General features: G+C 42.8%; 1 protein-coding gene across 1 annotated transcript; it reads right to left on the bottom strand.

Annotated features, from left to right (window-relative positions):
- Nucleotides 1–1,110: 1,110 nt before the first annotated feature.
- Nucleotides 1,111–6,786, bottom strand: LOC142390120 (uncharacterized). The gene is made up of 12 exons (XM_075475490.1): nucleotides 6,742–6,786; nucleotides 6,355–6,519; nucleotides 5,709–6,247; nucleotides 5,281–5,608; nucleotides 4,342–5,146; nucleotides 3,972–4,181; nucleotides 3,572–3,852; nucleotides 3,344–3,451; nucleotides 3,097–3,249; nucleotides 2,842–2,994; nucleotides 1,401–2,415; nucleotides 1,111–1,145 (listed from the first exon to the last, which is right to left on the bottom strand). The coding sequence occupies exons 1-12, from the start codon at nucleotides 6,784–6,786 to the stop codon at nucleotides 1,111–1,113; spliced, it is 3,837 nt and encodes a 1,278-aa protein (XP_075331605.1).
- Between the last annotated feature and the right edge of the window lie 12,507 nt (nucleotides 6,787–19,293).

The following is a 19,293-nucleotide window of genomic DNA, read 5'->3' as shown; positions in this document are numbered from 1 at the left end:
AGGAACTTGTAGTTATTTGTGTCTCTGCTGTCCATCACAAGTAAAAGAACACATATTCTGGTCTATTCATTTGAGAAAACTAACCAAACATGACACTTTACTGTACAATAGCATAGGAGGCTCTTGATCCAAAGGTCGCTGGTTCGATTCCACCATTGGAACATGACGCCTGTAACACAAACTACTACCAAGTGTGATCAAATGTAACTAAATGTACTTTTAAAGTGATTTCTGAATTAAGTACTGCAACAATCGTCTTCTATGAATGAGTTTGCATGTTTGCAGAAAAAACTGAAGACACTCACTGAAATGTAACAAATTTATTACTAATTTCACACACACAAACACTCACAAACAAGTGTGTGAAATTAAACCAGAAAACCTGAAGCAATAAAAACAGGAATAAATTAAACAATTAAAAGTAGAAAAAAAAGATAAATAACCTAAATAAAATAAAAGCAATATATAAAATGTTTAAATTTAGGAAATATTAGAACAATAGTAACAACTTGAAATAGAATAAATAAATGATAAATACCAAAATAAAATAAATACAATAAATAAACAAAAATGGAAAATATTTAAACTTAGAAAATTTAGAACAAGAAACAATTTAAAATAGAATAAAAAAAGATAAATAACCAAAACAAAATAAGTAAAATAAATACAATAAATTAACAGAAGAAGAAAATAAATTTTAAAAAAATTAGAACAGATTTTTTAGATACACCGATCAGCCTGGCCACTGACAGGTGAAGTAATTAACAGATTGCCTCATAAAAGGTGCATATATTAGGCCGCCAGTGAACCTCAAAGTTGACGTGTTTGACGCAGAAAAAATATAGGCAAGCACCAGGATGCACCCCCAGCAGAGGCAGTGGGATGCAGCAGGATAATACGCCCTGCCATGAATGATTCAAGAACAGTTTGAGGAACACAACAAGTTAAAGGTGTTGACATGGCCTCCAAATTACATCCAACCAGCCATTTTGGAGCTGGAGCCTGTCCCAGCTGACTTAAGGCGAGTGGCTGGTTACACTCTGGACAAGACAGCTCATCACAGGGTACACTGAGACAAACAACTATTCACATGAACATTTTAGTCATCTATTAAGTGCATGTCTTTAGACTGTGGGAGGAAGCCCCTGCAGACATGCAAAGAATAAACAGCCCCCACATAGAAAGGCCCCAAATTTCCTAGATCTCAATCCAATCGTGGGATGTGTTGGACAAACAAGTCCGATCCAAAGAGTAAGTATAAGTAAAATAAATACAATATATTAACAAAAGAAGAAAATAAAAGAAGTTAGAAAAATTAGAACAGGAGTAAATGAAGACATTTCTTTTCTTTTGAAACTATTTACATTATATTATATACATATTGACAAAGAATGTCACACCATTTTTTTTTCTTCCCTCTTTCTCCTCATCTCCTCCATCCATTCTGTTATTTTTGGGACAGTATATACTCCCATAATACTGCCCATGACCATTTTCCTTTATGCGCGGCAGGTGGCACTGACGGCATTTGTTTTTTTCAACCGTTCGGGTGTAAGCTCTCCGGGTCGGCGGTGGTGAGGGCAGGGGGCCAGACGGCACAATCTGTTTGTTTCCAGCAACAAACGCAACTGGCACAAAGAATGGGCTGGCGTTTGAAAGAACAGGAGCTGGAGGTGGTGGCTGAATGAATAACTGCCTTTGAGCTGCTGACCTCCGCTTATCCACTGCCTGTCCAACTGTACTGCGGGGCAAGTGGTACTGATGGTGGGGACCAGGCCGTGGAGGTACAGCAGGAGGGCGCACTTGCGCAAGTGGCAGAGGCCTCGCAGCAATGGGGACAGAGTCAGGCAGGTTGACCCCTTGCAGCAGAATGCCACTGTCCTGCCTCTTCAGTCTCTTATTGTGCCACTGAGTCAGTGTTGTTTGATTAATATCAAACAACTGCAGAGTAGTGCTCTGCATCACTGTGGCATTCCCCAGAACCAGCTGCCTGATCTTGCTGTAGTCAGTCAAAATCAAAGTCCATCTTGTCAGGCTGGAAGTGCCCTGTTTTTTGGGGCTCTTGTGAATGTTACACAGCTTGACACATATGGACTCTACAAGGCGACTACAGTCTGGCCACTGGGCAGGAGATCCTGAGGATGCTAAAACGCAGCGTGTTGTGCTCTCCACACCAGGTGTAAATTCAGGTCTCTTTTTAGAGCACCTGAAACGTCCTGTGGTAAGGCGCACCTGATGACGTGCAGCATATGCCACCCGTTGCTGGTCGTACGGCAGAAGGTTCTGCCACAGTGCTACTATTGTACTGGCCTGCTGATTGCTCATTGTTTGACCAGTTTCTGTCCTCAGACCCACCAAATATTCTGCCAGGCTATCCACTCTGTCCATCCCTGGGATGCCACGCTCATCAACAGCCTGGAAAAGAGGTAGGAGTATACATCAAAATTAAAACACAATAACACAACTAGAAAAGTACAGCTGTCACAGTCCAACAGTCACAAAACACTTACCAACTACTGTAGGATGTTCTTCTAATCAGACATATGGATATGGATCAGTGTTTTTGTGTTACCTTGACATGTTTTGACTGCATCTGATGTCTTCCTCAGAAGAGTCACCTGATGTTGCTGTGATGTGTCTTCTCAGCTGATTTTCTGTGTAACATCAGCTGGTGTGACACATCACAGCAACATCAGGTGACTCTTCTGAGGAAGACATCAGATGCAGTCAAAACATGTCAAGGTAACACAAAAACACTGATCCATATCCATATGTCTGATTAGAAGAACATTGGTGATTATTAAATTAAGTCTTAATGAACTTCACTGAACTAAGACTTACCGCCTGTTCCACAGGTGCTGCTGGAGCCAAGGTATGTGCCCCAGAGGGACCAACAGTTGCTGTGGGGAGAGTGGCTGGTTGGATGTTAAGGGGGGGGGCAGAGGCTGTTCTGGAGGTGACAGCTGTTGGTCCAGAGGACAGGATGTGCTCAATCTGTTAAATGTAATAAGACAATTATTAATATCAGTGATATATAATACATTGACAAGCAGGACATTAAGACCACTGACACCTTTTTGATGCAAAAAGACTAACCAGTTGTTTCTCAGGGGCTGCTGGGGTGGCGGTGGCCATTTTTGACCCAGCTGTAGCTGCAGCTGCAGCAGCAGAGGTAGTCATTCTGAAGGCGGTGGAGAGAGGAAGGGCAGAGGCTGCACTGGTGATAGTGGCTGACTGGCCAGAGGACAGCTGAAAAAAAAAATAGAAATAAAAAATAAGAAAAAACATATTACATCATATTACAAGTGCAACAAATGATATGTCACATAATAAGAACACTTACCAGCTGTGACAGTTCGGCAGGCGTACTTGCTGGGAGGCTGGTGGAAGTGTGGAGAGCAGGAGCAGAGCAGGTAGCTGATGGATCAGAGAGTGTGGACTCATGCACAGGCTGTAAAATGTAATACAAAAAGGTGATTATAAAAATGCATTCAATTGGACTTCATCTTTTTGCATAATTACTTTATTAGTATGTATTTATTTACTATAATTATAATTCTATAATTATTACCAGTTGTTGCTCAGGTGCTGTCAAGGTGGAAACAGCCGGACTAGGGGAGGGCTGGAGAGAGGTGGGAGTTGGAGTCGAGCTGGTGGTGACAGGGGCTGGATCAGACAGGTCCAGCAGCTCTACGGTGGGGTCTAACCCACTTTCTTCAAACCCCTCATCTTCCAGCTCCTCCTCAGTGCCTACATCTTCCAGCAGGGCCTCAGTTTCCTCTGAGTCAGGATGTACATCCTGCAAGGCCTTTCCGGTCTGGCTGTACAGGTAGTCCATGCCAAGAAGCTCACCTGGGACAGGTGAGAGAACAATAGAGGGTGGAAAATTCACTTTCAGAAAATGCATTAAAAAGATGAATATATAGTAAATATAGCAAATAGCTTCATCAGGATGAAAAGCTTAAACTTACCAGTGTAAACAGCAGGTGGCTGAAAGGACGGGACAAGGTGCCTTCCAAAGACCTTGACACTGAGGGTGTTGACGCAGTGAACAAGGTCTCCAGAATAACTCAGCAGGGGGGCAGGCTTGACTGCTAGAGATGCAGCTTCTCGGTCCTGGTTCCACCTGTTCAGTCCTTCCAGGAAGTACAGCTGGAAATTTAAACTGTTGGCACTCGTTCCTTAAGATAGTAGAAAGGTAAACACGATGATACATTTATTTGTTGTGTTTGGTCATCTGAAAATTATTAATTGTGCCACTGTTTCCAGGGTAATGGTAATGACAAACAACAGAATTGCGATGTTAAAGAATCTTACTGATGAATAATGATTCATACTGACCTGGAATGAACCTGTTCACATGGAGGTGAAAGGATTCCAACGATGTGGACCCTCTGGCACACCTGTAGTTTGGCAGGACAATGCCTGCCTTGGTGGTGGTACCAGTCTTGGTGTAAAGCAGCACACCTGGTTCGTCCTGTATGCACTTCACGTGCCTCTGTTGGACTTGCCAGATGTGCTGCATCCTTTCGTGGTCCAAAAGAGGGACACCAAGAAAATCCCTGCCCTTTGCCCCCATCAGTTCATTGAGGAGCTGCTCAATCATCCCCAATGTCTGCCGCTCTCCTCTTGTCTGCCTCCTGCAGTGCAGTGCCAGCTCGTCTTTGCTGATGCGCTGATCGACGAGAGTGTCAGTGATGCCAGGGATGCCTTCCTGTCTCAGCTGCTCCCGCTTGGCCTGACGCAGCAAGGCAACATCTCCTCTGTCCCACTCGAAGATGCAGCTCGACAGCTTCGCCATGAAGACAGGGTACAAAGGATGAGCATCCTTTGTACACCCTGATGCCAGTCGGCGCATAAAATGGTAAATGTCCAGCTTGATTATGAGGTCTGGCCACCCACCAAATCTCTCCTTCAGTTTGGTCTGTCCTCTGCCCTCCCGACAACAGTCACAATCGACGTACAGCAGCTGAGGTGGAGCCACTCCGGCATTACTGTACCTGGAGATGAGGCCAGTTGCCATTCTGTCCAGGGCAGGACCCTCCTGAGCAGACAGGACACTGATCAGGATTTGCCCTCTCTCATTGCTTACAGAAGTAAGCCACAAGGCTGTCCCCTTAGCAGTGCCTGAGAGCTTCTTGGTGATCTGCAATAGCACAGAAAACACAGTGAATGCCTAAATAAATTGTTGAATTTGTATCTGAACATCAGGGTTATAATTATGTATTTATTTTACATGTATTTACTGAATTTCACAGCATTAGCAGTTAAAATACTTACCTTCTTTGTGGAGTCCATTTTTAGGATACTGCCAAAGGTGGACGTTATGCTGGCTTTGATGTGGTCCAGCCTGCACAAAATGTCCCGCCCATACACAGCCAGCATCCATCGGTGCGATGGAACATCCACAGGCTCAGGGGGATCCTGGAATGTTACGGGAAAAAGGCTTGGCCTGGCAGCAAAGTCAGAGCAAGCTCCAAGGTAACGGCAGAGGCGCTTAAGCCATTCCTCGCTGTGGTTCTCCCTCAGCTGTCTGACCAAGCGGGTGGGACTGTTTCCAAGGGCCCTCTCCCTCAGGAAACGGATCACCCGCACATCACAAGCGAATCTGTATAAAACAAAGGAAACGAGAGACCGAATGAGACAAACATCAAAACCTTCTAATTTCTTGATAACAAACTAAGGCAAAATTATCTACGTATACTTACTTTCGAGTCAGAATCAATCTGAACTCCAGCCTGTGAGCCAAGTCCAGCTGGTCCAAGACTGTCTTGCTGGAGGAAAGATATGTTGTCTTGCAACCAGCTGAACTGCACCAGAGAGTCTCGGTGATCATCAGGTAATACCTGTCCACATCCAGAATGTGTCGGGCTCTCTTGTGAGCTCCATAGCTTGTGAGCTGTGTGCCACAAGCAGGACAGGACAGCCTGACCTTCCACAGATGGTATGGCATCCACAAGAGAAGCCGGTGATGGAAAAAGCGCTCTGGAGTGGGGACTTGATGATAAATAAGGGACGGCTCTGGTGGATCATACCACAGTTTTAGGTCTGTGCGCAGACGCTGGTTCTTCCACAGGGCTGCTGAAATCCACTTCTGGTCTTGCGGTGGTATTGTCTTCAGCAGCTTTGTGGGCAGCCAGGCAGCATCTGAAACGTGTGGAATCTCCATATTTTCAGGAAATGGCGAGGTGAGAGGAGCAGAGGGGGTTCCAGAGGATACACAGGAGGAGGTGGCAGATGACACTTCCTATTTTATGAAAAATAAAATAAAATAAAATAAGGTAAATACATAGATATGATAACAATCTACTTAAGAGCAGTTCCTGTTTCAAGTGTAGTAGAATATCTTCTTACAACTGTAGCAGTGGAGGGCAGAATGGAAGGAGCTGGTGATACAGGAACAGGAGAGGGAGGAAGAGACAGAGGAGAGACAGTTTGCAGGAACAACTTGGAACTGCGGCCAGGCGGTGACAATGTTCTTTTGGGTGGGCTGATGATGAGGCTGGATATGTCAGAGGTCTGAGGGAATAAAGGCACAGTTCACAATATAGGATAACCTTAGATGATAACGAATGAATGAATGAATCTATCCATTATTGGTATAGCAGTCAATAAAACCAGATCATTTCAACATGAAACGGATGCATGAAAGTCCCACTATAGTTACTGCTACATGAAAACAATAACAGTGTATGTTTTTTAAAATCAAAGTCAGTCTATGTATCATTCTCTTTACATTACCTTAGATGAACGCTTCCCAGCCGAACTTAGGTTTGGCTTCAACATGGCACCATGAGAGCCACCAAACCGTGGCTTTGTAAACTGACAAAAAGAAAAAAATGACCTTCACTGGGGCTTTGTACATTTTTTATAGTTGAGTATATTAATAACATCAAGATAAATATCAGCATAAGTAAATCCTCATTACTTACTGATGCCAAAGTCAAAAGGGGCCTTCTAGGTTCACCAGCAGGTGAGGGTCCTGACTGTACGGTCCCAGCAGATGACAGCCCTGGCTGCTGTGCCACCGTACATGAAGGTCCAGCAGATGAAGGCCCTGGCTGCTGTGCCACCGTACATGAAGGTCCAGCAGATGAAGGCCCTGGCTGCTGTGCCACCGTGCATGAAGGTCCAGCAGATGAAGGCCCTGGCTGCTGTGCCACTGTACATGAGGGTCCTGAGTCAGGGAGCGAACTGGAAGGCTACAGGTTCACAGAGAAGATGAAAAAATTGTAATACTACAGAATTCAACACCAGCACGTCATAATTATATGAGAAACTTCTGATACCTTCTTTGCATGGAAACCACAGTTACAGCTCTGTGCACCTCCAAACAGTGACATTTGTCCCCTCGTCTGCATTGGGCATTTCTCAATCTGTATTAATGTTTGACAGCGAATAAGAAGGTGTTCCGTTTAAATATGTCATAGCTTTACATTTAATATGATACACATATCACTCTGTCCAGGTTTACCTTCAGATACAGATCATGCCACTTTTTCTGCCGAGGTGCTGGTCTGTTTCCTGCCTCAGAGGGCCAAACGCCTGAGGCAGCAAATCTACGAAGGCGGCGTATCCACTCCTCCTCTCCCATGGCCCTGTGCTTTTTTTGTTTGCAAGCCATCTGCCATTAACAGGGAAAGAATATTTATACCAAAACGGCTAATATTTATTCATAAATATGAACAATGTGCAATATTTTTAACTTACTAATATACATATATTTATGCACACACACAAGTTCTTACAGTCACACAAGCACACAGCTAATTATTAACAAAGAGCAGTAGTCTACATATTATATATTTATTACAACAGAAGTGAATACTACACAGATTTCATTCATCATACCGTAGCTTATTATCAACTAGTACTAATAGAAGCAGTGCATATTGAAGACTTTGGTGAAGTGAATACTACCAGTAGACAGATTTAATTCGTACTGTAGCTTATTATCAACTGGTAGCAGTGCATAGTCAAGACTTTTGTGACAATAGAAATGAATACTATACAGGTTTAACATACTGCTATACGTTACGAATACGTTCGTTATACGTTATACCGATGCCGGTAACCGGGGAGGGGGCCAGCATTACCGTTAGTCGTTGCTCTTGGAGGAAACTCGCACATAGAAAAAGTCCAAAAGTGGTCAAAATAAGTTTCACAACGGTGACTGCAACAGTATGTGACGATGATGGAGACGATACTGAAAAGCCAAAACAAAATGGCTCTAAAAGTCACGTTTGGACACGTCGACGGCGATGCGACGTCAACGTCGTTTCTTTTTAACCGTAATTTCTCTTTTTAATATATCATTAATATTTGCCTAGCTACCTAGCTAACTTAATACAATATTATAACGAGTGTCTGAGTATTATAACGAGTGTGTTTCCTTTTGGCGGCGAATGAAAAATCAATTTAATGTTAACGTCTGGGGAGGCAACGGCAGTCGTTTCTGTTATCGTATTTTTTTATTTATTTTTTTCTCTCTATAATACATATTTCACACCGACCAAGTTAGATAGTTGACAGAATACAATGATATTAGCGATATATTTACCTTTTTCCACAGCTTTCGGTAAAGACATTTGAAGTTCGGCGGGATGAATTTTTGGAGAAGCGACATCGTGATTGGCTGTCAGAAAGATGGAACTTCTGGGCTGCGATTGGTCCGTCCCAGCAATGTTGGAGAAGGACTACTGTGATTGGCTGACAGCAAAGATGGAGAAAGATGGAAATGGGCCAACGTGATTGGAGGAGATTATACAGACGCTCGGTCCCCCGCTACCGCTATTTTGGCTACAAAGGTTTTAAATGGCAGTTTTTATTTGGAAAGTAAAACTTGGAACTCGCTCCGTTGAGCGTAAACGACAAAGCTGGGGAGCCAGATAAAGGCCACAAAAACACAATAATTGACTGTTGTAGCTGAGGAAGAAGCCTCATGTGTTTTCATTAATCCAGTGTTTTTGAGTTTATGCCTTTTTACCAGTTCACTACCCTACCATGGGCTGTTGTTTCCTCTTGACAAACATCCACAATTCATAGTAATCTTTGCTGAAACCTGGGATTGAACCAGGGACCTTCAGATTTTCAGTCTGACACTCTCCCAACTGAGCTATTTTGGCTACAAAGGGCTTAAATGGCAGTTTTCATTTGGAAAGTAAAACCTGGAACTCGCTCCGTTGAGTGTAGACGACAAAGCTGGAGAGCCAGATAAAGGCCACAAAGATGCAATATTTGACTGTTATAGCTGAGGAAGAAGCCTCATGTGTTTACATTAATCCAGTGTTTTTGAGTTTATGCCTTTTTACCAGTTCACTTTCCTACCATGGGTATGTTCAGTCTCCCAACTGAGCTATTTTGGCTACAAAGGGCTTAAATGGCAGCTTTCATTTGGAAAGTAAAACCTGGAACTCGCTCCGTGGAGCATAGACGACAAAGCTGGGGAGCCAGATAAAGGCCACAAAATGCAATAATTGACTGTTGTAGCTGAGGAAGAAGCCTCATGTGTTTTCATTAATAAAGTTTTTTTTGGAGTTTATGCCTTTTTACCAGTTCACTTTCCTACCATGGGCTGTTGTTTCCTCTTGACAAACATCCACAATTCATAGTAATCTTTGCTGAAACACGGGATTGAACCAGGGACTTTCAGATGTTCAGTCTGACGGTCTCCCAACTGAGCTATTTTGGCTACAAAGGTTTTAAATGGCAGTTTTTATTTGGAAAGTAAAACCTGGAACTCGCTCCGTTGAGCGTAGACGACAAAGCTGGGGAGCCAGATAAAGGCCACAAAATGCAATAATTGACTGTTGTAGCTGAGGAAGAAGCCTCATGTGTTTTCATTAATAAAGTTTTTTTTGGAGTTTATGCCTTTTTACCAGTTCACTTTCCTACCATGGGCTGTTGTTTCCTCTTGACAAACATCCACAATTCATAGTAATCTTTGCTGAAACACGGGATTGAACCAGGGACTTTCAGATGTTCAGTCTGACGGTCTCCCAACTGAGCTATTTTGGCTACAAAGGTTTTAAATGGCAGTTTTTATTTGGAAAGTAAAACCTGGAACTCGCTCCGTTGAGCGTTGAGCGTTGAGCGTAGACGACAAAGCTGGAGAGCCAGATAAAGGCCACAAAAATGCAATAATTGACTGTTGTAGCTGAGGAAAGAAGCCTCATGTGCTTTCATTATTCCAGTGTTTTTTGAGATAATTCCTTTTTACCAGTTCACTTTCCTACCATGGCATATTGTTTCCTCTTGACAAACATCCACAATTCATAGTAGTCTTTGCTGAAACCCCGGATTGAACCAGGGACCTTCTGATCTTCAGTCTGACGCTCTCCCAACTGAGCTATTTTGGCTACAAAGGTTTTACATGGCAGTTTTTATTTGGAAAGTAAAACTTGGAACTTGCTCCGTTGAGCGTAAACGACAAAGCTGGGGAGCCAGATAAAGGCCACAAAAATGCAATAATTGACTGTTGTAGCTGAGGAAGAAGCCTCATGTGTTTTCATTAATCCAGTGTTTTTGAGATAATTCCTTTTTACCAGTTCACTTCCCTACCATGGGCTATTGTTTCCTCTTGTTTTTGAGTTTATGCCTTTTTACCAGTTCACTTTCCTACCATGGGCTGTTGTTTCCTCTTGACAAACATCCACAATTCACAGTCCTCTTTGCCGAAACCCGGGGTTGAACCAGAGACTTTCAGATCTTCAGTCTCCAAACTGAGCTATTTTGGCGACAAAGGGCTAAAATGGCAGTTTTCATTTGGAAAGTAAAACCTGGAACTCGCTCAGTGTAGCGTAGACAACAAAGCCTGGGAGCCAGATAAAGGCCACAAAAACACAATAATTGACTGTTGTAGCTGAGGAAGAAGCCTCATGTGTTTTCATTAATCCAGTGTTTTTGAGTTTATGCCTTTTTACCAGTTCACTACCCTACCATGGGCTGTTGTTTCCTCTTGACAAACATCCACAATTCATAGTAATCTTTGCTGAAACCTGGGATTGAACCAGGGACCTTCAGATTTTCAGTCTGACACTCTCCCAACTGAGCTATTTTGGCTATAAAGGGCTTAAATGGCAGTTTTCATTTGGAAAGTAAAACCTGGAACTCGCTCCGTTGAGTGTAGACGACAAAGCTGGAGAGCCAGATAAAGGCCACAAAGATGCAATATTTGACTGTTATAGCTGAGGAAGAAGCCTCATGTGTTTACATTAATCCAGTGTTTTTGAGTTTATGCCTTTTTACCAGTTCACTTTCCTACCATGGGTATGTTCAGTCTCCCAACTGAGCTATTTTGGCTACTAAGTGCTTAAATGGCAGCTTTCATTTGGAAAGTAAAACCTGGAACTCGCTCAGTGTAGCATAGACGACAAAGCGGGAGAGCCAGATAAAGGCCACAAAAATGCAATAATTGACTGTTGTAGCTGAGGAAGAAGCCTCATGTGTTTTCATTAATCCAGTGTTTTTTGAGATAATTCCTTTTTACCAGTTCACTTTCCTACCATGGCATATTGTTTCCTCTTGACAAACATCCACAATTCATAGTAGTCTTTGCTGAAACCTGGGATTGAACCAGGGACCTTCAGATCTTCAGTCTGACGCTCTCCCAACTGAGCTATTTTGGCTACAAAGGGCTTAAATGGCAGTTTTCATTTGGAAAGTAAAACCTGGAACTCGCTCCGTTGAGCGTACACGACAAAGCTGGGGAGCCAGATAAAGGCCACAAAAATGCAATAATTGACTGTTGTAGCTGAGGAAGAAGCCTCATGTGTTTACATTAATCCAGTGTTTTTGAGATAATTCCTTTTTACCAGTTCACTTCCCTACCATGGGCTGTTGTTTCCTCTTGACAAACATCCACAAGTCATAGTAGTCTTTGCCGAAACCCCGGATTGAACCAGGGACCTTCAGATGTTCAGTCTCCCAACTGAGCTATTTTGGCTACTAAGTGCTTAAATGGCAGTTTTCATTTGGAAAGTAAAACCTGGAACTCGCTCCGTTGAGCATAGACGACAAAGCTGGAGAGCCAGATAAAGGCCACAAAAATGCAATAATTGACTGTTGTAGCTGAGGAAGAAGCCTCATGTGTTTTCATTAATCCAGTGTTTTTGATTTTATGCCTTTTTACCAGTTCACTTTCCTACCATGGGCTGTTGTTTCCTCTTGACAAACATCCACAATTCATAGTAGTCTTTGCTGAAACCTGGGATTGACAAGGGACCTTCAGATCTTCAGTCTGACGCTCTCCCAACTGAGCTATTTTGGCTTCAAAGGGCTTAAATGGCAGTTTTCATTTGGAAAGTAAAACCTGGAACTCGCTCAGTGTAGCGTAGACAACAAAGCCTGGGAGCCAGATAAAGGCCACAAAAACACAATAATTGACTGTTGTAGCTGAGGAAGAAGCCTCATGTGTTTTCATTAATCCAGTGTTTTTGAGTTTATGCCTTTTTACCAGTTCACTACCCTACCATGGGCTGTTGTTTCCTCTTGACAAACATCCACAATTCATAGTAATCTTTGCTGAAACCTGGGATTGAACCAGGGACCTTCAGATTTTCAGTCTGACACTCTCCCAACTGAGCTATTTTGGCTACAAAGGGCTTAAATGGCAGTTTTCATTTGGAAAGTAAAACCTGGAACTCGCTCCGTTGAGTGTAGACGACAAAGCTGGAGAGCCAGATAAAGGCCACAAAGATGCAATATTTGACTGTTATAGCTGAGGAAGAAGCCTCATGTGTTTACATTAATCCAGTGTTTTTGAGTTTATGCCTTTTTACCAGTTCACTTTCCTACCATGGGTATGTTCAGTCTCCCAACTGAGCTATTTTGGCTACAAAGGGCTTAAATGGCAGCTTTCATTTGGAAAGTAAAACCTGGAACTCGCTCAGTATAGCGTAGACGACAAAGCTGGAGAGCCAGATAAAGGCCACAAAAATGCAATAATTGACTGTTGTAGCTGAGGAAGAAGCCTCATGTGTTTTCATTAATCCAGTGTTTTTGAGTTTATGCCTTTTTACCAGTTCACTACCCTACCATGGGCTGTTGTTTCCTCTTGACAAACATCCACAATTCATAGTAGTCTTTGCCGAAACCCCGGATTGAACCAGGGACCTTCAGATGTTCAGTCTGACGCTTTCCAAACTGAGCTATTTTGGCTACGAAGGGCTAAAATGGCAGTTTTCATTTGGAAAGTAAAACCTGGAACTCGCTCCGTTGAGCGTAGACGACAAAGCTGGGGAGCCAGATAAAGGCCACAAAATGCAATAATTGACTGTTGTAGCTGAGGAAGAAGCCTCATGTGTTTTCATTAATAAAGTTTTTTTTGGAGTTTATGCCTTTTTACCAGTTCACTTTCCTACCATGGGCTGTTGTTTCCTCTTGACAAACATCCACAATTCATAGTAATCTTTGCTGAAACACGGGATTGAACCAGGGACTTTCAGATGTTCAGTCTGACGGTCTCCCAACTGAGCTATTTTGGCTACAAAGGTTTTAAATGGCAGTTTTTATTTGGAAAGTAAAACCTGGAACTCGCTCCGTTGAGCGTTGAGCGTTGAGCGTAGACGACAAAGCTGGAGAGCCAGATAAAGGCCACAAAAATGCAATAATTGACTGTTGTAGCTGAGGAAAGAAGCCTCATGTGCTTTCATTATTCCAGTGTTTTTTGAGATAATTCCTTTTTACCAGTTCACTTTCCTACCATGGCATATTGTTTCCTCTTGACAAACATCCACAATTCATAGTAGTCTTTGCTGAAACCCCGGATTGAACCAGGGACCTTCTGATCTTCAGTCTGACGCTCTCCCAACTGAGCTATTTTGGCTACAAAGGTTTTAAATGGCAGTTTTTATTTGGAAAGTAAAACTTGGAACTTGCTCCGTTGAGCGTAAACGACAAAGCTGGGGAGCCAGATAAAGGCCACAAAAATGCAATAATTGACTGTTGTAGCTGAGGAAGAAGCCTCATGTGTTTTCATTAATCCAGTGTTTTTGAGATAATTCCTTTTTACCAGTTCACTTCCCTACCATGGGCTATTGTTTCCTCTTGTTTTTGAGTTTATGCCTTTTTACCAGTTCACTTTCCTACCATGGGCTGTTGTTTCCTCTTGACAAACATCCACAATTCACAGTCCTCTTTGCCGAAACCCGGGGTTGAACCAGAGACTTTCAGATCTTCAGTCTCCAAACTGAGCTATTTTGGCGACAAAGGGCTAAAATGGCAGTTTTCATTTGGAAAGTAAAACCAGGAACCCTCTCAGTGTAGCGTAGACAACAAAGCCTGGGAGCCAGATAAAGGCCACAAAAACACAATAATTGACTGTTGTAGCTGAGGAAAGAAGCCTCATGTGTTTTCATTATTCCAGTGTTTTTTGAGATAATTCCCTTTTACCAGTTCACTTTCCTACCATGGCATATTGTGTCCTCTTGACAAACATCCACAATTCATAGTAGTCTTTGGTGAAAGCAGGGATTGAATCAGGGACCTTCTGAACTTCAGTCTGATGCTCTCCCAACTGAGCTATTTTGGCTACAAAGGTTTTAAATGGCAGTTTTCATTTGGAAAGTAAAACTTGGAACTCGCTCCGTTGAGCGTAAACGACAAAGCTGGGGAGCCAGATAAAGGCCACAAAAATGCAATAATTGACTGTTGTAGCTGAGGAAGAAGCCTCATGTGTTTTCATTAATCCAGTGTTTTTGAGATAATTCCTTTTTACCAGTTCACTTCCCTACCATGGGCTGTTGTTTCCTCTTGACAAACATCCACAAGTCATAGTAATCTTTGCCGAAACCTGGGATTGAACCAGGGACCTTCAGATGTTCAGTCTCCCAACTGAGCTATTTTGGCTACTAAGTGCTTAAATGGCAGCTTTCATTTGGAAAGTAAAACCTGGAACTCGCTCAGTGTAGCATAGACGACAAAGCTGGAGAGCCAGATAAAGGCCACAAAAATGCAATAATTGACTGTTGTAGCTGAGGAAGAAGCCTCATGTGTTTTCATTAATCCAGTGTTTTTGAGTTTATGCCTTTTTACCAGTTCACTTTCCTACCATGGGCGGTTGTTTCCTCTTGACAAACATCCACAATTCATAGTAATCTTTGCCGAAACCTGGGATTGAACCAGGGACCTTCAGATCTTCAGTCTGACACTCTCCCAACTGAGCTATTTTGGCTACAAAGGGCTTAAATGGCAGTTTTCATTTGGAAAGTAAAACCTGGAACTCGCTCCGTTGAGTGTAGACGACAAAGCTGGAGAGCCAGATAAAGGCCACAAAGATGCAATATTTGACTGTTATAGCTGAGGAAGAAGCCTCATGTGTTTACATTAATCCAGTGTTTTTGAGTTTATGCCTTTTTACCAGTTCACTTTCCTACCATGGGTATGTTCAGTCTCCCAACTGAGCTATTTTGGCTACAAAGGGCTTAAATGGCAGCTTTCATTTGGAAAGTAAAACCTGGAACTCGCTCAGTATAGCGTAGACGACAAAGCTGGAGAGCCAGATAAAGGCCACAAAAATGCAATAATTGACTGTTGTAGCTGAGGAAGAAGCCTCATGTGTTTACATTAATCCAGTGTTTTTGAGTTTATGCCTTTTTACCAGTTCACTTTCCTACCATGGGTATGTTCAGTCTCCCAACTGAGCTATTTTGGCTACTAAGTGCTTAAATGGCAGCTTTCATTTGGAAAGTAAAACCTGGAACTCGCTCAGTATAGCGTAGACGACAAAGCTGGAGAGCCAGATAAAGGCCACAAAAATGCAATAATTGACTGTTGTAGCTGAGGAAGAAGCCTCATGTATTTTCATTAATCCAGTGTTTTTGAGTTTATGCCTTTTTACCAGTTCACTTTCCTACCATGGGCGGTTGTTTCCTCTTGACAAACATCCACAATTCATAGTAATCTTTGCCGAAACCCGGGATTGAACCAGGGACCTTCAGATCTTCAGTCTGACCCTCTCCCAACTGAGCTATTTTGGCTACAAAGGGCTTAAATGGCAGTTTTCATTTGGAAAGTAAAACCTGGAACTCGCTCCGTTGAGTGTAGACGACAAAGCTGGAGAGCCAGATAAAGGCCACAAAGATGCAATATTTGACTGTTATAGCTGAGGAAGAAGCCTCATGTGTTTACATTAATCCAGTGTTTTTGAGTTTATGCCTTTTTACCAGTTCACTACCCTACCATGGGCTGTTGTTTCCTCTTCACAAACATCCACAATTCACAGTACTCTTTGCCGAAACCCGGGATTTAACCAGGGACCTTCAGTCTCCCAACTGAGCAATTTTGGCTACAAAGGGCTTAAATGGCAGCTTTCATTTGGAAAGTAAAACCAGGAACTCGCTCAGTATAGCGTAGACGACAAAGCTGTAGAGCCAGATAAAGGCCACAAAAACACAATAATTGACTGTTGTAGCTGAGGAAGAAGCCTCATGTGTTTTCATTAATCCAGTGTTTTTGAGATAATTACTTTTTACCAGTTCACTTTCCTACCATGGGCTGTTGTTTCCTCTTGACAAACATCCACAATTCATAGTAGTCTTTGCCGAAACCCCGGATTGAACCAGGGACCTTCAGATGTTCAGTCTGACGCTTTCCAAACTGAGCTATTTTGGCTACGAAGGGCTAAAATGGCAGTTTTCATTTGGAAAGTAAAACCTGGAACTCGCTCCGTTGAGCGTAGACGACAAAGCTGGGGAGCCAGATAAAGGCCACAAAATGCAATAATTGACTGTTGTAGCTGAGGAAGAAGCCTCATGTGTTTTCATTAATCCAGTGTTTTTGAGTTTATGCCTTTTTACCAGTTCACTTCCCTACCATGGGCGGTTGTTTCCTCTTGACAAACATCCACAATTCATAGTAATCTTTGCCGAAACCTGGGATTGAACCAGGGACCTTCAGATCTTCAGTCTGACACTCTCCCAACTGAGCTATTTTGGCTACAAAGGGCTTAAATGGCAGTTTTCATTTGGAAAGTAAAACCTGGAACACGCTCCGTTGAGTGTAGACGACAAAGCTGGAGAGCCAGATAAAGGCCACAAAGATGCAATATTTGACTGTTATAGCTGAGGAAGAAGCCTCATGTGTTTACATTAATCCAGTGTTTTTGAGTTTATGCCTTTTTACCAGTTCACTTTCCTACCATGGGTATGTTCAGTCTCCCAACTGAGCTATTTTGGCTACAAAGGGCTTAAATGGCAGCTTTCATTTGGAAAGTAAAACCTGGAACTCGCTCAGTATAGCGTAGACGACAAAGCTGGAGAGCCAGATAAAGGCCACAAAGATGCAATATTTGACTGTTATAGCTGAGGAAGAAGCCTCATGTGTTTACATTAATCCAGTGTTTTTGAGTTTATGCCTTTTTACCAGTTCACTTTCCTACCATGGGTATGTTCAGTCTCCCAACTGAGCTATTTTGGCTACAAAGGGCTAAAATGGCAGTTTTCATTTGGAAAGTAAAACCTGGAACTCGCTCCGTTGAGTGTAGACGACAAAGCTGGAGAGCCAGATAAAGGCCACAAATTCAATAATTGACTGTTGTAGCTGAGGAAGAAGCCTCATGTGTTTACATTAATCCAGTGTTTTTGAGTTTATGCCTTTTTACCAGTTCACTACCCTACCATGGGCTGTTGTTTCCTCTTCACAAACATCCACAATTCACAGTACTCTTTGCCGAAACCCGGGATTTAACCAGGGACCTTCAGTCTCCCAACTGAGCAATTTTGGCTACAAAGGGCTTAAATGGCAGTTTTCATTTGGAAAGTAAAACCTGGAACTCGCTCCGTTGAGTGTAGACGACAAAGCTGAAGAGCCAGATAAAGGCCACAAAGATGCAATAATTGACTGTTGTAGCTGAGGAAGAAGCCTCATGTGTTTTCATTAATCCAGTGTTTTTGAGATAATTCCTTTTTACCAGTTCACTTCCCTACCATGGGCTGTTGTTTCCTCTTCACAACCTTCCACAATTCACAGCAATCTTTGCCGAAACCCCGGATTTAACCAGGGACCTTCAGATCTTCAGTCTCCCAACTGAGCTATTTTGGCTACAAAGCTGGGGAGCCAGATGAAGGCCACAAAAATGCAATAATTGACTGTTGTAGCTGAGGAAGAAGCCTCATGTGTTTTCATTAATCCAGTGTTTTTGAGATAATTCCTTTTTACCAGTTCACTTTCCTACCATGGGCTGTTGTTTCCTCTTGACAAACATCCACAATTCACAGTCCTCTATGCCGAAACCTGGGGTTGAACCAGGGATCTTCAGATGTTCAGTCTGACGCTCTCCCAACTGAGCTATTTTGGCTAAAAAGGGCTAACATGGCAGTTTTCATTTGGAAAGTAAAATCTGGAACTCGCTCCGTGGAGCGTAGACGACAAAGCTGGAGAGCTAGATAAGGGCCACAAAAATGCAATAATTGACTGTTGTAGCTGAGGAAGAAGCCTCATGTGTTTTCATAAATCCAGTGTTTTTTAGATAATTCCTTTTTACCAGTTCACTTTCCTACCTTGGGCTCTTTATTTCTCTTGACAAACATCCACAATTCATAGTAATCTCTGCCGAAACCCGGGACCTTCAGATCTTCAGTCTGACGCTTTCCCAACTGTACAAATGAGCTATTTCCGCTACAAAGGGTTTAAATGGTAGCTTTCATTTGGAAAGTTAATCCAGGAACTCGCTCAGTGGAGCGTAGACGACAAAGCTGGAGAACCAGATAAAGGCCACAAAAACGCAATAATTAGGTACCGAGCAGTGAAACTGCAAGGACCCTATTGTATCCGTAATGTTTATTCTTATTCTTTGCAAAAGGTGCTCGAAAACTCTAGAAATTTTGCGAGCACCATCTGCCAGTCGACAACATTTTTGGGAGTCGCTCATTGACTCTGTAGCGCCCCCTACGATGCTTAATAATTGTCCCCGCATTTGGGTTAGTTTCGCGTGGGACGACGAAATTCGGTACACTTATTCATCATGCCCAGACGCACAAAAAAGTATTTTGCCGCCATGGTCCCACGTCCACAGGAAGGCGGCCATTTTGGATGGAAGGTGCGTTTTGGTGCCATTTTTGCCGGATTCCAAGCCTAAGATCAAACTTGTCCTACAGATTTAATGCTCCATGTTTCAAACTTGGCCAGGTTACTCTTAAGACATGGTGGGAAAAAAATCATGGAGAAACTTTTTCAAACCTCAAAGGGCGTGGCCAGGGGGTGAAAATAATGTGATGGCGTTTGTGATTTGAAAGCCTTATCATCATCGCAAGGTCATGAAACTTGGCTTAAACGTTCGCCCTGACGACCTCGTAC

This window comes from Odontesthes bonariensis, chromosome 10, assembly GCF_027942865.1.
Source record: "Odontesthes bonariensis isolate fOdoBon6 chromosome 10, fOdoBon6.hap1, whole genome shotgun sequence".
NCBI lineage: Eukaryota > Metazoa > Chordata > Actinopteri > Atheriniformes > Atherinopsidae > Odontesthes > Odontesthes bonariensis.
The sequence above is the reverse complement of the archived record's forward strand: the minus strand, read 5'-3'. Positions and strand labels throughout refer to the sequence as shown.

Excerpts from the sequence above, each read along its gene's own strand:
- LOC142390120 (XM_075475490.1), bottom strand. The coding sequence starts at position 6,786 with ATGTTGAAGCCAAACCTAAGTTCGGCTGGGAAGCGTTCATCTAAG. Across the intron at positions 6,520-6,741 it reads CTGGGAAGCGTTCATCTAAG|ACCTCTGACATATCCAGCCT; the intron begins GTAATGTAAAGA and ends TTATTCCCTCAG. Across the intron at positions 5,609-5,708 it reads AGATTGATTCTGACTCGAAA|ATTCGCTTGTGATGTGCGGG; the intron begins GTAAGTATACGT and ends TGTTTTATACAG.